Source organism: Postia placenta, assembly GCF_002117355.1.
Source record: "Postia placenta MAD-698-R-SB12 unplaced genomic scaffold POSPLAscaffold_7, whole genome shotgun sequence".
In the NCBI taxonomy this organism is placed as follows: domain Eukaryota; kingdom Fungi; phylum Basidiomycota; class Agaricomycetes; order Polyporales; family Adustoporiaceae; genus Rhodonia; species Rhodonia placenta.
In genome coordinates, this window is record NW_020169838.1 from 850,939 (window position 1) to 867,134 (window position 16,196).

Consider the following 16,196-nt stretch of genomic DNA (forward strand, 5'->3'; position numbering starts at 1 on the left):
TGCAGGACAACTGAGAAAGGAGGCTGACCGCAGGGGTTAATAACGATGATTGGAATGTGGACAATAGTAGGAAGCAGGGATGCCTTGGAGTAACAAGCAAGGAAATGTTCCACGTGAAAAAGCGAGCATATGTCGATGGAGAAGTCGTTAGTCAGGAGCCGAGATGGGCTTCCTCACGAATGGTGCCACGGTGCCTGTGCAACGGGACCTGTTATTCGTCGCCTTGGACTGCCAGCCAATGGAACTCTGCACATGCGAGGTGTGCGAAGATTTCAAAAGAGTCTTCTCCCCAGGAGCGAAGATGAAGGCAATTTGAAGGCGAATTTCAATGTTGAAACGCCCACTTGTATACGCAATCATGTGACCAACTGTGAAGCTGCAAACCTCGGGATCACCACGTCTCTCTTTCATTAATTTGTTCTCATGCTGTGCTTCTCCGCTGCTTACATTCCGCCTGTCTGAGACAGCAAGTCGAACTATAAGTGCAAATGGGCACGGGGACTCGTGGAAGATGGGGCAGACGGCGGTCCGCGAGCGTTAGATAAGTCCCCCGAATAGTACTACGACACTGCAGTTTCCCAGCTCCACCATATCAGTGCAGTCTGCATTCAAGGGCTGAGGATATCGCACCTTGAAGTTTGCATCGACCCGTCATGCACGCCGCGGCTGTCCCTCTACTTGCGTCGCTTCTGTGTTATGTCGTGGCCGCTGCCGCTGTGACGGAGGAACCGCTGCACACTTTGAAGAAGTCATGTCAATTCACTCTGGGTAATCGGCGCTTCGACCTCTGCCCGGTCTTCGAAGGGAATGAGGGCGGCTGGAACGTTGCGTACGATCGACAGACACCACCAACGGTCACGAAGACAGAGTACAAGATCTCGTTCGCGGGCGCGCTCAAGAAGAGCAAGAAGGTCCCGAGTCATGAACAGGTACGTCAGGTGCTTTCGATTGGTTCAGATCTGCCGGTGTTCTATGGCGATTGTTGCGTACGATGGGTCTTAGTGCAGGTGTGCCTGCTTACGTTTTGGATTCGATGGATGTTCCATCGGTCAGCTGAAATAGCTCTCAACGGCGAGAAATTTATATGCCGTATCTGGCAGGCGAAGCCCTCGGTTTATGCCCAGAGCTCCAAGGGAGACTGCTCGCTCCCCGTCACATTATCGAACAACTGTTGCTTTACCTGTACCCACGCTAACATCGCCATGTAGTGCCCAGATGGAACGTGGATATGTCTCATCGGTCAGTGTTCTCGCGCTGTGTACGATGCCCGGCTCACGGAGCACAGTGAGCAACACCCGGCCCAAGCACGATGATGAGGACCCCCGTGTGCTGCAGGTCGTCCCAGTTGCTGGGGAGCTCTCCCTGCCCGATGAAGGAGACAGCTTTGCGCGCGATGATTATGTACCTGGCGTCAACATCACGGCAAAGCTCGTGCCCGCTAGGACGCAAACAAAGCATGGTACTGTCCTTCGCGCATGTCATATAGTGGTGGTTGTGAATTGTCTCTCTAGATATTCTGCACATACATTTGCATGGCGGTTACTATGTGTACAGGCAGCAGAAAGCAGACTTCCAGTTCGTTTGCGATCACCAGGTAGATGAGGTCAGTCCTTTTTCAACCCTCCGCAAGTCGTTCCGTCGCTGAGGTTCGTGTAGCCGTCTTCGCCCGGGATGCTCTGGAATTGGAACGGAACGCATACGTTTGAATGGCGGACGAAACATGCGTGCGGCGAGAGGCTGGCGACCCCTACGAAGCCAGCGTCGGAGCCCGAGCCTACAGATGAACCAAAGCCTGATGACGACGAGGAGCAGGACGCGGACGCTCCTCCGCAAGACGATGAGAACAAGAAAACTAAGGGCGAGCACAAGCTGCTCGATCCGGACTTGGTGGGCGCGCGCTCGCGGCAATACATGATGACCCTGGCCGCATCGTCTGCGTACGTGCACCTTATCCATCACTGCCACTTATGCCTTACCCCTCCCACAGCGCCGTTATGCTGGTACTTATGTACATACTGTACTTCCCGCCACCACGAGTCCGGCAGATGATCACAAAATACGTGAAGACGCATCCTTGGTTGCTGCGGTCGCGTGTCGGCGAGCGCGTGCTGGTCCGCTGGGCGTATGAGGATTTCTCTGTCGATGGGGCAGAAGAGGACACAATGGTCAATGATCGCGAGTTCGAGGGGATGATTGCGCTGGACGAGCAGATCCCGCTAAAGCCATCCCCGAGGCGCACGGTTACCGTCAGCTATGGTAGCGCATGATTCCTTCTTCACGATGTTCACGAATTACGGCTGTACCATTACACGCCCGCGCCAGCTTTTTCACTGTTGTATGTGTAGAACAAGTCTATATCATGTTGTGTACGATTCATGGGGCGTCCAGAATAACTAACATCCAATGAGTCGGAATAGACCCATTAACTGTGATGATATGTAACCTATCTCTGCTACTTTAGGAAACACGGAACAATTCGATTTTCCTATAATCGAGAAAATAGACTTCTTTGACAGCCTGTTCTGTAAGATAAACTATGAAATGAGCAAGAGTTTATTATGTCTTTTATGATACCTTTCGCTCTTGATTTTGGTCTCTTGTGCCCGCCAGAATTGTCTCTGAAGACATTTCGTCACGTGCCCGGGCGCTCCGTGACATTTGCTTGCTGGTTGCGCATGAGCCCATTCTTACATATCTCCCGTAGGATCCTTGGTGTATATATGTCACGGTGTCCAATCCACGTCTAATAATTGAGTGAGTGCTTACCGCAGTCTGCCAGTAGCACTGCCCCAACTTATCGCCATGGTCCAGGGCACGTGATCCAATGGCAAGCAACGAGGCTGGTGTGAGGCTGCTCCGAGTCCTTGATCATTGATGCACATTGTCGGCTTTTCCTTCTCCACCACTTCGAACTAATTTACTATCGCTTTTTGGAGGCTGCAGGCGCACTGCCACTGCTACTGCTACTAGGATCGTCCTGGATTTCCATCTCACAGCATCCGAGACATCCCGCAGAGCGACTTGTATGACTCCGACCCCGACACGGGCCGACCAAATCGAGGCAGCTCACGGCTTGACCCTATCCCACTATATGCACGACTCGAACACGTTCTCTTAAGGACTCTCGTCTCTAATCTGTCGCAACTTATCCACTATTGTATAATGGTCCAGTCAGTCTCGGATTCCGCATTCTCGCCGGCCCCGTTCAGTCCTTTCTCGTCCTATTCTGTCGCTAGTGGCGTAACATCTGATGGTGAGCCCCTCTTATAGTCTTACTATACCGGGTGATCCTTAGACAACATCAGACGCACCTGACCTAGGAGCGTTCACGACTGTGTTTCGTGCTTTAAACACTTTCCAACCACGGACAGGCGGCCCCGTCCACCCCGCGGATGTGGTCAATGCCACGGCATCTTCACTCGGATTCTCGCTTTCGGACTATGATTCTGAGGTTGCCCAAATATCGCCCGTGTGGTCCCGTGGGCAGCTCTCTGCTTATTTGTCCTACTCCTCGCCGGAGAGCGTTTCGCGCGGCCGATCACCACCCTCCGATTCTGATTCCACAGCATCTGACGTCGAGAGACGCACCCTGCTCGAGATGGACGACCCGATTGCTGGCACGATAGGCGAGCCGTCACTGGGTTATCTAGACGAGGCACTCGAATTCCTCGCTGCGGAGCGCGCCAAGCTGCTCGCGCAGCGCGAACTGGGCTTAAAGGGGAATAGCAGTTCGACGACGACAACAACAACATCAGATGGCGTTTGGCGGCATGTTATCCAGCCACGGCGCAAGCGACGCAGAAAGAAGAACCGGTCGGTGCAGGAGGTTTCCCGCGTGCGCATCTCCGAGCGAGATCAGGAAACTCTTACAGAGTCCACCACGGCTGATGACCATGACGGTGACGCGGACGATGGGTATGACTCTTCGTCCTCTGTTGATGTTACTTCCTCCCCTCAAGCACGGGCCAAGGCTGCTGCATCGTTCCACGATAAACAAGACAAACAAGGCAAACGGCGACCGCGCCCGCTGGCTCCCACAGAGAAATTACGACTACATCACAGTAAATCAACACCCAATCTAATACCCCCTGTATCCATACCTCTCGATGCCCGAGCATTACATCTGCGCAATCTTGCACACAAGCTCCGTCTGTTCTTCCCTCAAGATGTTGTCGCGCTACGGACGATTCTTTCACCGGAGTCGGCGAACCAAGGCTTTGTAGATACACGAGGTCCCGAGCCCCGCTCGCAGGACACTCTCATCCATGTATTTATTGATCAGTACGTGACCTGCCTGTCCGCGCGTTCGTTGACTTACGATCTTTACAGTTCGAACATTCTCATTGGATTTCTTTCGTACCTTCGGCGCCACGCACATCGTGTGACCCATATCAGGAGCAGGTATATGTCTCACGCCGCTCTCGCGCTTATCCTGGAACGCGGCCGGCCGATTACTCGCCGCGTACTGGTGGCATCGTCGCCGTTATATCAGCCGGTCAACACTGCCGAACAGCTGGGTTATGAAGTACGCGTCTATGCGCGCGTGCCCGACACTGGTGACGGCGCCGACCGGCAACCCCATATCTCTCACACCGACCACCACACTCCCAGCCGCATTCGTGGCCGCAAGGGCGGTCCCTCTCAGTCTCAGAAACATTCCCATCGAACTTCTATGGGTGGCGGTACATCCACGGAGTCTGACGCCGGAGGCAATGGGAACGGAAACGGTGTTGCAGGCGGTAACGCAACGCGCGTGCGGTACCGCGAGCAAGGCGTGGACGAGCTGCTGCAGCTGAAGCTACACCAGGCGATCGCGGACGCTGACGAAGTCCCGCCGGGCGCGACAATCGTGCTCGCGACGGGCGACGGGAACGTCGGACAGTTCAACGAGGAAGGGTTCCTAGGGTGTGTTCGGACGGCGCTGAAGAAGGGATGGCGCGTGGAGCTGTATGCGTGGGAGGGCGGGCTAAGCCGGGCGTGGATGCGCGAATTTGGGGAAGGATCGTTCAGCAGCAGGTTCGAGGTTCACATGCTGGATCGGTTCGCTGCGGATCTGCTTGAGGTGTAGGTGCATCGGGGGAGAGGCGTCTGACATATTACAACAAACTCAACATGGTAAGAGATATTGTATTTTATTGATGTACCATTCACACACTGTAATGTTACCACAAAGCTACGCAAGATCTCACATCACAAAGTTTGACAAGCGAGCGACAAGCTCTCGAGCACTGCTCTCCATCTCATCTGATCGCCAAACTATCACTCACATAAGCGACGGCTTGAGAAATTCTTTGAGTCGAGTCCAATTAGTGACATCCAGTATCGAAGCCTACAGGGGCACTGTTGTTCACCTCATGACATCTCGTTGATGTTAGGAGAAGAGCGGTCGAAGATTCATCTCAGTCAGAAGGTTGCTTTAGGGTGCGTGTATTCTGCCCGCATCATAACATCAATATTGTTCATGGATGACATGACCGGCGTCCTAGTCCTTAATGAGCTCATGGGTTTCGTCATGCTGACCTAGTCGCCGAGTAACAATGTTGATAGGCAGCCGCAGCCAGAACGTCGACTCTGGAACCATGAGGATTACGGGTGAGTGTGTATGGTTGTTGTCGTTGACTCAACGCTCGACGATTTGATGCGGCAGCTCATCGCAAGGCGTGCGTCATTGGAGCGCACGAGGCCTCTTATTGAAACATCATCTATCAAGTGACCTAGCCCACACAGGACGTATTACCAAATCCGAAAACGGGCTACCCAGGGCATACTGCAAGCCGAAGGGTGTTCATGCGCAGGCGTACATCCAGGCCTGAAAGTCGTGCATCTCTGTTGTCCTCAGCCTGCCTAAGTAGTCTGCACGCTCACCATCTGATGACCCATATGGCTTCCATTGATCAAAATAGGGTCGGTCTGGAAACTGCTTGAAGGAGCTTTATCGCAATATCACGATACCGTTGGCGTTCCGGTTGCAATGTACGATTCATGCCAGGAAATAAACTGAACCAACTAACTATATCGCGCTCATCATGCCGGAATCTCTCTTGTCTCTGATCAGTCCTTGAGGCCCCTGTGCTCCCGTAAGTTCCGCGCTTACACTACATGTGTTCGTGTATTAGGTTTCCGCGAGGCCTGCGCCCACAACGACATACAGTGGCAAAGTGCGTGCTGTTTATACGCGCGCGATATGAGGATGCCTTCTGGAAATCCTTCTCGCTTACAATGACCATGGCCCAGCTTCCAGCCATACCTTCTTTAACCTCCGTTACACAGGTCGACGAATACGTGGATAATCACTCATTTGAGCTACGGCACGATGCAGTCGTCAAATTGAACTCGTTCGAAGTCGATTTTTGGGACATGACAATCTCACTCCGTCGTCTCCTCCTCCTTAAGGCATTGTACCGCTCAAATCCAGCAGTGGACGAACGATTCCACGAGCGACGCGACATCCATCTGCACGCTATCGAGTCAACTGATGAGCCTTCACCTATGCATTTGTACGCATTCGCGAAAGCGTTCTCGCTGATCAACCGCGCAAACAACGGCTGTTTTGGCGGCGGGAAAGTGCATCGATTCCTCGATCTCGGTTGCTCGCCCGGTGGATTTTCGTCGTATCTACTCAGACACAATCGAGGAGTACAGGGCGTCGGGATCGATCTGCCCAACGAAGAAGCGAAGTTCCCCCTCCAGATTGATCCCACTTTTCGGGAGAGCTACCGCATGCGATACGATGATATAATGGCCTTCGTCTCCCGATCTGTGAATGCGGGCACTCCCCTCGTCATCCCTAACCATGACGACCCCTCTACGCATTACGACCTCGTCATCGCCGGTGCCTTCCCTGTGCTGCAAGGTCCGATTCCGTGGTGGCATCGAATCCAGCTGGTCTTATCCCAAATCCTCATCGTCTTCGCCAACATCGAAACGGGTGGTTCCGCCGTCATCGCAATCACTACGAAGGCGTTTCTCTGGATTGTGGACGTCATTGGATTGCTCCGACAGTCGTTCGCGGCGGTAACGGCGCACAAGACCGGCAAGCTCCACGCCGTCCGGACGTCGTGCTACCTCGTCTGCAGAGGCTTCCGGGCCACTCCAGAAGAGGTAGATCGATTCACCGGACGGTTGCACAGCGCGCTTCGTTATTTGATGGAGGTCTCAGATGGATCGTCCATAGACAACAACGGCCGGTGGCACAGTGACGGGAACCCAGAGGAGTTGCCGCTCATCACCGGAGAGTCAGCCGCTGAGATCTTCAATGCCCAGCATCAGCATGTGCTGGGTTTGTTTGAGCCTCTATGGGATTATCAGTACGCTGCGATTCGTGAAGACTTCGCTCAAGTGCTCGTCGGCAAATACGGAGGTACGTCTGCTGCCCTTCTGTTTTACTCGCGTCATCATAATGTTCTATAGAAGGGGATGCTATCGAAGAACAGTCTCCCAGGGGTGATAACAATGCCAATAACACAGATTTATCCCAAGTCATGGCGCAGCCAGCAGCATCTCCGCAGTCTCCCATTCGCGAATGGCGTCCTCGGCTACCCCAGACAACCTCCGATGTAGGCGCCGGATCCCGACCTGGTGCTAGTTGGCGCACGCGCGAACGAGCTAGGACCTTCAGTCAGGCCCCGCACGGTAGCGACTTGCCGCAAGACTTCTTTAGGAATAATCAGAGACGCAGTAGTGCCGCTGATTCCAGTTCATGGTGGCGCCCTACATGACAGAAATGTGCCTGCTGGTGACGGTTCGAATAGCTATGCATTTGAAGCCCCGCGCTGACGAACAACAGTCCAGGTGCTCCTTATTCACACACTTGAAAGTAGCTCTTTTCAAACGATGTGGGTCTTCGTACAGAGATTCGGAGAAAGGAATGTGTTTCACGGATGAGTACGGTAGCGTATCACGAGTATGGTGTTTGTTTTCCTTAGCACCGCCTGAGATGTTTCATCGCCAATGTATATCATTATGCAATATGACTCGAATTGCACAACAGCTCGTCCGAGGCTACACGTTGGAGTACCCGTTACCGTTACGACAACACTTCCCGACCTGCTAGTGTTCCCTAGGCTCTCTTACCGCGTTTGGTGCGTACCCGACGCTGTTTGGGCTCGTCAGTACCAGAGTGTGTTGCAACAGAACCAGCCGTCGCTGTATGAGCCATGTCAGTTGGAAGAAGTCTTACATGTGTATAGTTGTTACTCCTTACCTCCGTACTCGGCGACTAGCACCTTAGCGAGATCCGTATGAATTGCATCATATTGCGACTTCCAAACAGGTCGCAGAAGGTTTAGCACAAAGCGATCGTTTGTGTCGAAGACCTGTTCCGGCGAATCGGCAGAAAGTAAGAAGTTGTAGCCCGCCGTGCTGCTGCCACCGGTCTCCGACGACATCGCCAGCGCCTTCTCCCCCAGCCACTGAAGCGCATAGCGCAGCTTGCCCGCCATGCGTTCTATCTCTTCGGCAGAGGCATGGAATCCCCTGCAGACGAGGTAGCACGATGATCGTACTGCATGCAATTTGCCAGCTTTATGCGCGCTGATCGAGTCGAAAGCTTGCCGAAGCAGACCAATGATGTCGAGATGCAATAGAATGGGCTTGGTCTTGATGAGCACGATGGCGGAGCCACCAGGGGCGGTGTTAGCGATGATAAGAAAAACTTGGGCGACGAGTAGTTGGGTGCGATAGCCCCATGGGGTGCTGTCCTGCATGGTCGGGAACGCACCTGCGATGACGAGATCGTAGGGCTGGCGGAGACTGTGCTTGGATTCGATGATAGGTAACGCGCCATCGCCCGGCGAAACCGAGACGATATCGATGATGTCGGCGTAGCGCACCTGATATTTGCCGATAGTAAGGAAGGCGGGATCAATCTGCAGGGGGAACTGGGAACGTTCGTCGGGCAGAGTGATCCCGACACCCTCCACACCGGGATTGTTCTTCAGCAGCCACGATGAAAACCCGCCAGGGGAGCATCCAAGGTCAAGGAACCGTACTATTCTTCCGCCGCCGAAGCAGCGGGAGTTGGCGTTGTTAATAGCAGAGAATCCATACTCGAAGGCTTGCGCGTGGATACGAATGTGACTGCCGTTTTCCATATGACTATCTCGAGGAATAGTATCGCGATTTTCATTAATCCTGCGCAGGTGCGCCTGGCGGTTACTGTCAAAACGCTTATCGACGGCGGGGTTTTGGCCGTATATCTGCTTGAGGAGACGCAGGCGTCGGTATAGCACGGACTCATTCCAGAATCGTCCCTCGAGACGCTTCACGTCTACTCCGTCTTCATCGAGCTGGATGTCCAACGACTGCGCGATGAATGAGTCAACCTCGTGTATGGAGGTGAAGGAGGGGACTTCAATGTGAAGAATAGACATAAGTGGGGGCTGGCGGTCGAATAGGGCCAATGCGGGCTGCTGACCCTGAAAGCCCTTGGCCCCTTAAGTGGATCTGGTATGCCTTGCATGTGCCGTGGGGACTACCATAAAGGAAGCACAACAGCCGTGTAGATTGACACGGGCGGTAAGATACTACTCCTGTGGGAATCAGTCGCCATATACTACGAGTAATGAAATGGACTGTTTTACTCAAACTGAATGAGTTCCCTGAACGATAACTGTACATCGAAACATGAAGTAGCATATGGTTTGTATACGGCCCACTCACCAGTCGCTGTAACGTGCTGAGATGTGGTACAACATCGTCGGCTGTCTTCCGCGTCAAGCTTGTTCTTCTATTTTAGCTCAGAGTTAAGACCACAAATCGACACCAGATATTCTTTTTTGACCCGAATGCATTCGGTAAAAACGTGTATCTAGATCTCACGCATAATTGGACTCGGAGTGCAGATTCCAGAACGAGCAGTAAATACCTACGCCTGATCAGGTGACCTCCTGTGGCGCCCGCGAACCGAGCCAGACCTTCATTTACTATGGCGCCGCTGTCTGCCTAGGTAGAAACGCGGAGACTGCGCGCGCTGTCATCAAAGACTATCGAAGACATGTGAAATGGAAGTAAGCCTCTATCTCGTCAGATCACAGTGCAGCTGGTGCTGTTCTTGACAGATATGGCGCTTTCATAGCCTTGTGTTTCTCAACTTCTCGGCGCCCATGCCTCATGTACTCTGTATTAGCTTTGCGCGAGGCATACGCCCGCAGATGTACACAAAGACAAAGCGGAACTTGCGACTGATAAGACGGCGGTCTGCCTTCTGCAGGTTGTCGTCCACCTTACACGAATAGCCCCCATGACCCAGCTGGCGCTCCCCTCCGTTACCTCCATTGTCGAGGCCGACGAATTTATAGTAGGCCACTCAGATGCAGTGCAGCATGCCGCAATCATTCATCTCAATGCATTTGAAGTCGATTTCTGGAACAAATCACTCTCACTTCGCCGTCTCCTCCTGCTGAAGCGATTATTCCGTTCAAACCCGGCTGTGGAAACGCGATTCCGTGAGCGACGGGATATCCACCTGCAAGCTATCGGCGGGAACGAGGAGCCTTCTCGCGTACATTTATTTGCATACGCAAAGGCGTTCTCGCTGATCAATCGCGCGAATGGGGGTTGTTTCGGCGGGGGAAAGGTGCACCGCTTCCTCGATCTTGGTTGCTCTCCTGGAGGCTTCTCCTCATATGTGCTTAAGCACAATTGGGGAGCGCAGGGTGTCGGCGTCACTCTGCCGGATGAAGAAGACAGGATACCCGTGCAGATTGACTCCGATCTCCTTGCCAACTACGATGTGCGATACACCGATGTCGTCGCCTTCGTAGCACGCTCCACAGAGACTGATACTCCCCCGGCGATTCTCGCGCATGACGGCAGCCCCGTGCGCTACGATCTCGTTATCGCCGGAGCCTTTCCGGTATTGCAAGGGGCCATTCCTTGGTGGCGTCGGACTCAGCTGGTATTCGCCCAGTTGATCCTGATATTCGCCAACATCTCCAAGGGCGGCTCAGCTATCGTAGCGATCAACACCAAAGCATTCCTATGGACGGTAGACGTCATAGGAATGCTCCGTCAGTGTTTCGAGACAGTGACGGCGCACAAGACGGGAAGGTTGCACGCGGTCCGGACATCGTGCTACCTGGTCTGTAGGGGCTTCCGAGCCACTTCAGAAGAGGTAGACCGGTTCACCGGTAGGCTGCATGGAGCGCTGCTGTTCCTGGCCGCAGTACCTATGGAGAGCTCCCAAGATGACAACGGGCGATGGGAGTACAAGCACGGCCCAGAAGATACACCACTGGTCTCCGGACAGTCAGCTGCCGAGATCTTCACTGCCCACCACCGGTTCGTGCTCGATCTATTCGAGCCCTTGTGGGAGGTACAGTACAATGCCATACGGGTAGACTTGGCCGGCGTCCTTGTTGACTTGTATGGAGGTGAGCCCATCAGTCCATTTTCTCAACTCTCCCGTTCATGGCAGCTGTGTACAGCCGAGGCTGGCATCCCGAAGTATGCGGAGAGCGATGGCTTCGACAGCCCAACGGACGTCCAACATGAGGCCGTAGAGCATTCCCTGGCGACCTCATTTCGACCGTGGCCTCATCGGCAGCCCACAGCATCGCCCGACGATTACACCGCGCATCACCCTGATACTATCTGGCGCTCTCGCGGACGCGGTCAGGCGTTCAGTCAAAGCGGACAGGGCCCTCCAGAGGGCTTATTCGGGCGCAGGAGGAGTCAGACGAGCGCAGCGAACAGTAGTTCGTGGTGGAGGTCTACGTGATATCGGACTCACGGGGATGCATTCAGTCGTAAGTGGTGATAATCTAGCAAACCTGCCCCGCGGTCGCGTTGAACCTATGCATAGTTGATTTCTACGTGACAGTAATTGCATGAACTATGTCACTACATGGATTCGTGTTCTGAAATTTTGACATTGTATATCACCTGCTCGCAGGCTCGACAGGCTACCACCCTGTGGAGAAGTTGTGGGATTCTACTTCACGTCATCGTTGAACAGTGTACAATATGACGATATGGGTGTGGCATTATAAGGCCATAATATTAGTCAGCTACGGAGACTTGAATCAACAAACGGTCTAAAACAAGTTTGCAAAATCGAGAACAAAGTACATACAGTACGAAGCAAAAGTGTTGCTATATCATTCCATGCGCGGCCGGGCTCGCCAAGTCGTACTCAGTTCTGCAACACTGAGTCGACCACTGCCCCTCTTGCGGCCAAATAAGTCACCAGGAACTACGGCACCATCCGTGCAAGGGCGTGCCCGCCAGCTGGCAGTTTTTTCGGCGTTGCTCGGAGATCGCGTCAATTGGAGCAACGAGCCTGACTTTGAGGACGTCTTGCTTCCTATGTGCTTGTGACTTTGCGTTGCGGATTTGTGATTTCTGCCATGAGGTCGACCAACGCCGACGTTCACAGTACTAGCGACACCAGACATCGCCCGAGAAGTCGTGGCTTCTTTTTCCGGCGCCAATATACGTGCGAGGTCCTTCCGGATCGCCTTGTACTGCAACTCCCACACAGGTTGGAGGAGCTGCAGGAGAGATCGGTATTGATTGTCGAAGACCTGTTCCGCCGAATCGGCCGAGAGCAGCGGCATACGGTTCGCGAGGTTGAGTGCAGGATCTGTAGGGGATGCGAGCATTGACGATTGGCAATACTTCAAGGCGTGGCAGATGCGTGTAGAAAGATGCATCACCTGCTCCGTCGTCCCATGAAATCCATGGCACACGAGGTAACAGGACGAACGCACGGAATGCAGCCCACCGGCCTTGTGCGCAAGGACGAATCTGAAGACCTGCTGGAGCACACCTAAGATATCCATGGTCAAAAGCTGCGGCTTTGTTTTTACCAACACGAGGACGGAGCCACCCTGTGCCACATGGGTCAAGACAATAAGCAGTTGGGAAAGGAGTAGCTGAACCCGATGCCACCATGGCGCGCGGCCCTGCATCGTTGGGAAGGCCCCAGCAATGACGAGGTCGTAAAGCCCAGTAAAACTGTCGTCCAGCGGGATCGACGGACACATATTCTGCTCCAACGCTTTCACGCCAATGTCGATGATGTCTTCGTAGATCACCTGATACCGTCCATGAGAGCGCAACGCTGGTTCAACCTGCACAGGGAGCTTGGCGTGCTCCTCAGGCAGGGTAACACCTGTACCCTTCGTGTCGGGGTTATTCTTCAAAAGCCAGGAGGAGAAACCGCCAGGAGAGCAGCCGAGGTCAAGGAACCGCTTGACGCGCCCGCCACCGAAACAGCCCGCGTTAGCATCGTTGAGAGCTCCAAAGCCAGTTTCGAACGCGCGCAGATGGAACAGGTCCGAGGTTGCGCTCGTCTCTTCAAGAGAACGCGCATTACGTTCGAAACCTTCGCGGAACCGCCTGTCGACAGTAGGATTCGAGCCATACACGTGCTTGAGGAGGCGCAAACAGCGATATCTGTAGGACTCGTTCCAAATGCGTTTTTCGAACAACTTGCCCTGCTCTTCGCCTTGGATGAGTGTTTGGGCTGCGACTTTGATGAATGCATCGACTTCTGCAATGGAGGCGAGGGTGGGGACCTGGAGGAGAGGCGGGAACATGGTAGTGAACAAACGACCGACTTGTGGCCAGGGGCTTAATATTACCTATCACGGCGCTTAGGCCTTGCTTGACAAAAGAACATTCGTTCAAAGCGCAGCAGTCAACATAAGCGCCCTCATGTTTGTTGCATTTCACTGTCAACTGAGCTCATGAACCCGTTATGTCAGTAGCAGCTGTGAATAGTGAATATCGGCAGTAATGTGAGATTTACAGCAAAGCTCGTGATGCAAGACAACGACGTGACTTGCTAAAGCAGCGCGACTTCGATAGCAGAAGACTTGAAACTTGTGCGAAGGCCTCGATGTAAAGCTTGTGTAAATTATTCATGTGAATGACCGAACAACCAGCCAATGCAGATATGACGCATCTTTGCGCCTACTGTGGAAAGCACCATTGGCTCCATTCGTTGCCCGTAGCAGCTCAACATGGACGTAGCACAAGTGGACGGAATGTACTTACTCTGATGTTTTCTGTACTCCTGGACGATGCATAAATTGTCAATTGAGGAATTGTTTCAGCTTTAGCGCCGACGTGACTGCCTCAGTAGCGTCACGTGTGACTTGACGCGTCGCGTCAGTCTGTGGTACCTAAAGACGCGCTAGGGGCCGACGCGCGATAAATCACGACTGTCACGATATCGCGGACTGTAGAAGGAGTCTTCTTTACGATAGCACAATATATTACAGCTTGAACTGCAGGCAACGGAACGGTCCGCATAGTCATGAACTCATGGAGTAGAAGAAGTACAAGGTGCGTGGTCATCGATTAAGCAAAACTGTACTCTGTGTCCGTTGTGCAAGCTCCTGTGCAAGCTGTGCCATCATTGAGATTTTCTGCATCGTCACCAGCGTGATTCCGCATCTCCCCTGTGCAAGGTGTGAGCTTATACATCTCACTGTCTTCCAGGTAGACCGTGCACCTATCTGCGTGCCGTCAGCAAAGCCAACCGTTGTCATCTCATGCGCATCCTGTGACTCAGTCGTGTCGCCCGACGAAGCCTCCATTCCTGTCTCCGGTCCAAGATAAACATGTGACGATTGACCAACCTCTTGCAGGTTGAGGAAGAATCGCGATACAATGATGCTTGTCAGACTGACTCTCGAGGCTTCAGCACACATAAAGGCAACAGATGGCTGCACGCACGGAGCTATGAAAACAATTCCCACGTCGAGATTGTCGTTCTGCATTTTTTATGGATGTTATCTACTTAGCATGGCCAGACCAGACCGAACAATGGAAGACATACTGCATGCACGTTAACCAAAACCACGTTGACAGCAGCAAGAAGCATAAACAAGCTGTTATAGATGTCGATGTGCGCTGCGGGATTATGCGTGCTTATAGACGACGTACAGGAAATATACGAATCCTGACACAATCTTTGATGAGGAACTACATGCCTCGAGCATTTGAAGGTGCTCACCGTCTCGTAAGAGCAACATGGGAAGTGAGAGCCTCCTGCCAATCTCCAAGAGATGCCTGTATTGACCACGCGTGTGGTGACAGGTCACAACAAGGACCATGAAGTCAGCAGCCATCGCAAATGCCCGAGTGGTAGGTTCTACTACAAGTTCGGTTAGCCGAGAAGAACACACATGAGAGATATCGTCGGCTTCTACATCTGCAGATGTCACTGCTTAGTATACGTCATAAGAAAGAAGCAGAATCTTTACTTTGTGCCCAAGCTAGGAGAAATATTGGTGAATACATCGCACGCCATCGGGCCTGACGGGAAAAGTTCCACCATGGTGAACGAGGTACGTGCCCAGTTGAACTGTGCAATATTCAAAGCGGGTTAAGCGACTTCAACTGGAAATATATAACATACCAAGTTCAAGCCGGCCGGTACCAAACCCATTGCCAACGTCAGGAGGGATAGCACCCAGTTCCGGCCACTCAACGCGTGGACACGCAATGCCGAGAGCACTGAGTCAAGCGTCGGAAACATCTTCAGTCAAGCAGAACAATAACACATACCGGGCCATATAATATATAGCAAGAGTTCGAAGATATAGAGCGCGACATTCACGCCCTCACAACTGCAAGCAAGAGCCAGCTTCAGCACACTTCAATAGTGTCACGCAGGTTTGGAAAATACCTCTGATGACAGTGCGCTTTGTGAGAAAATTGAACTCCAAAGTCCGCTGAGCTCAAACACGCACCTCGACTGTATCTAGTGGTAGGATGACGGAAAGGATATACGTGATTGCTAGCCCCAGCATGACAAGTCGATTGAGGATGAAAACAACGAATGGAAGCTTGAGACAGGAGTCCTTTCGCCATATCCATCGTAACTCGCTGCTGATTGTGATCGAGTATTCATATAGCAATAGTGCTGAAGGTAAGTGGTGAGCACTGTTTATTTCGCGACTCGTTACAAGATGAAAGCACCGGCGACAGAGACCGTGCAACAGTTGCCCACGAAGCTACGTAACCTGCGTCAGGAGATCTCTGTGCGATGGACGTCAGGGCGCACTTGGCCTGAGTATATGACGCGAGTATTGCAGCATTGATATCCGACATCTGAATAGTTCAATATTTTAGTGTGCTGTGTCGCTCAGTAAAAAAGGAAGACAGAGCTCTTACGGGAGACGAGCTGAGAATGCACGATAGATGAGGGCCAGAGGGAGCCTTTATGCGTGTTCCCTTCAGTA

The 16,196-nt window shown here is 52.9% G+C and overlaps 5 protein-coding genes across 5 annotated transcripts; 3 read left to right on the forward strand and 2 right to left on the reverse strand.

The window, feature by feature from the left end:
* Positions 1-653: 653 nt before the first annotated feature.
* Positions 654-7,560, forward strand: POSPLADRAFT_1142942 (hypothetical protein; the record flags this gene model as incomplete). Its single annotated transcript, XM_024485496.1, has 14 exons — positions 654-929; positions 1,209-1,284; positions 1,346-1,459; positions 1,512-1,603; positions 1,657-1,937; positions 1,988-2,246; positions 2,705-2,754; positions 2,997-3,253; positions 3,372-4,281; positions 4,330-5,064; positions 5,525-5,592; positions 6,056-6,077; positions 6,117-7,360; positions 7,442-7,560. 14 exons carry the CDS (start codon positions 654-656, stop codon positions 7,558-7,560), a joined length of 4,503 nt encoding a protein of 1,500 aa, XP_024338940.1.
* Positions 7,561-8,059: 499 nt separating this feature from the next.
* Positions 8,060-9,371, reverse strand: POSPLADRAFT_1143394 (hypothetical protein; the record flags this gene model as incomplete). Its single annotated transcript, XM_024485558.1, has 2 exons — positions 8,060-8,145; positions 8,204-9,371. 2 exons carry the CDS (start codon positions 9,369-9,371, stop codon positions 8,060-8,062), a joined length of 1,254 nt encoding a protein of 417 aa, XP_024338941.1.
* Positions 9,372-10,240: 869 nt separating this feature from the next.
* Positions 10,241-11,952, forward strand: POSPLADRAFT_1033836 (hypothetical protein; the record flags this gene model as incomplete). Its single annotated transcript, XM_024476961.1, has 3 exons — positions 10,241-11,372; positions 11,427-11,696; positions 11,894-11,952. 3 exons carry the CDS (start codon positions 10,241-10,243, stop codon positions 11,950-11,952), a joined length of 1,461 nt encoding a protein of 486 aa, XP_024338942.1.
* A 146-nt stretch (positions 11,953-12,098) lies between these two features.
* On the reverse strand, positions 12,099-13,541 carry POSPLADRAFT_1143672 (hypothetical protein; the record flags this gene model as incomplete). The annotated part of the gene is made up of 2 exons (XM_024485595.1): positions 12,099-12,617; positions 12,711-13,541. 2 exons carry the CDS (start codon positions 13,539-13,541, stop codon positions 12,099-12,101), a joined length of 1,350 nt encoding a protein of 449 aa, XP_024338943.1.
* A 1,476-nt stretch (positions 13,542-15,017) lies between these two features.
* On the forward strand, positions 15,018-15,512 carry POSPLADRAFT_1033838 (hypothetical protein; the record flags this gene model as incomplete). The annotated part of the gene is made up of 3 exons (XM_024476962.1): positions 15,018-15,096; positions 15,184-15,299; positions 15,375-15,512. The coding sequence occupies 3 exons, from the start codon at positions 15,018-15,020 to the stop codon at positions 15,510-15,512; spliced, it is 333 nt and encodes a 110-aa protein (XP_024338944.1).
* Between the last annotated feature and the right edge of the window lie 684 nt (positions 15,513-16,196).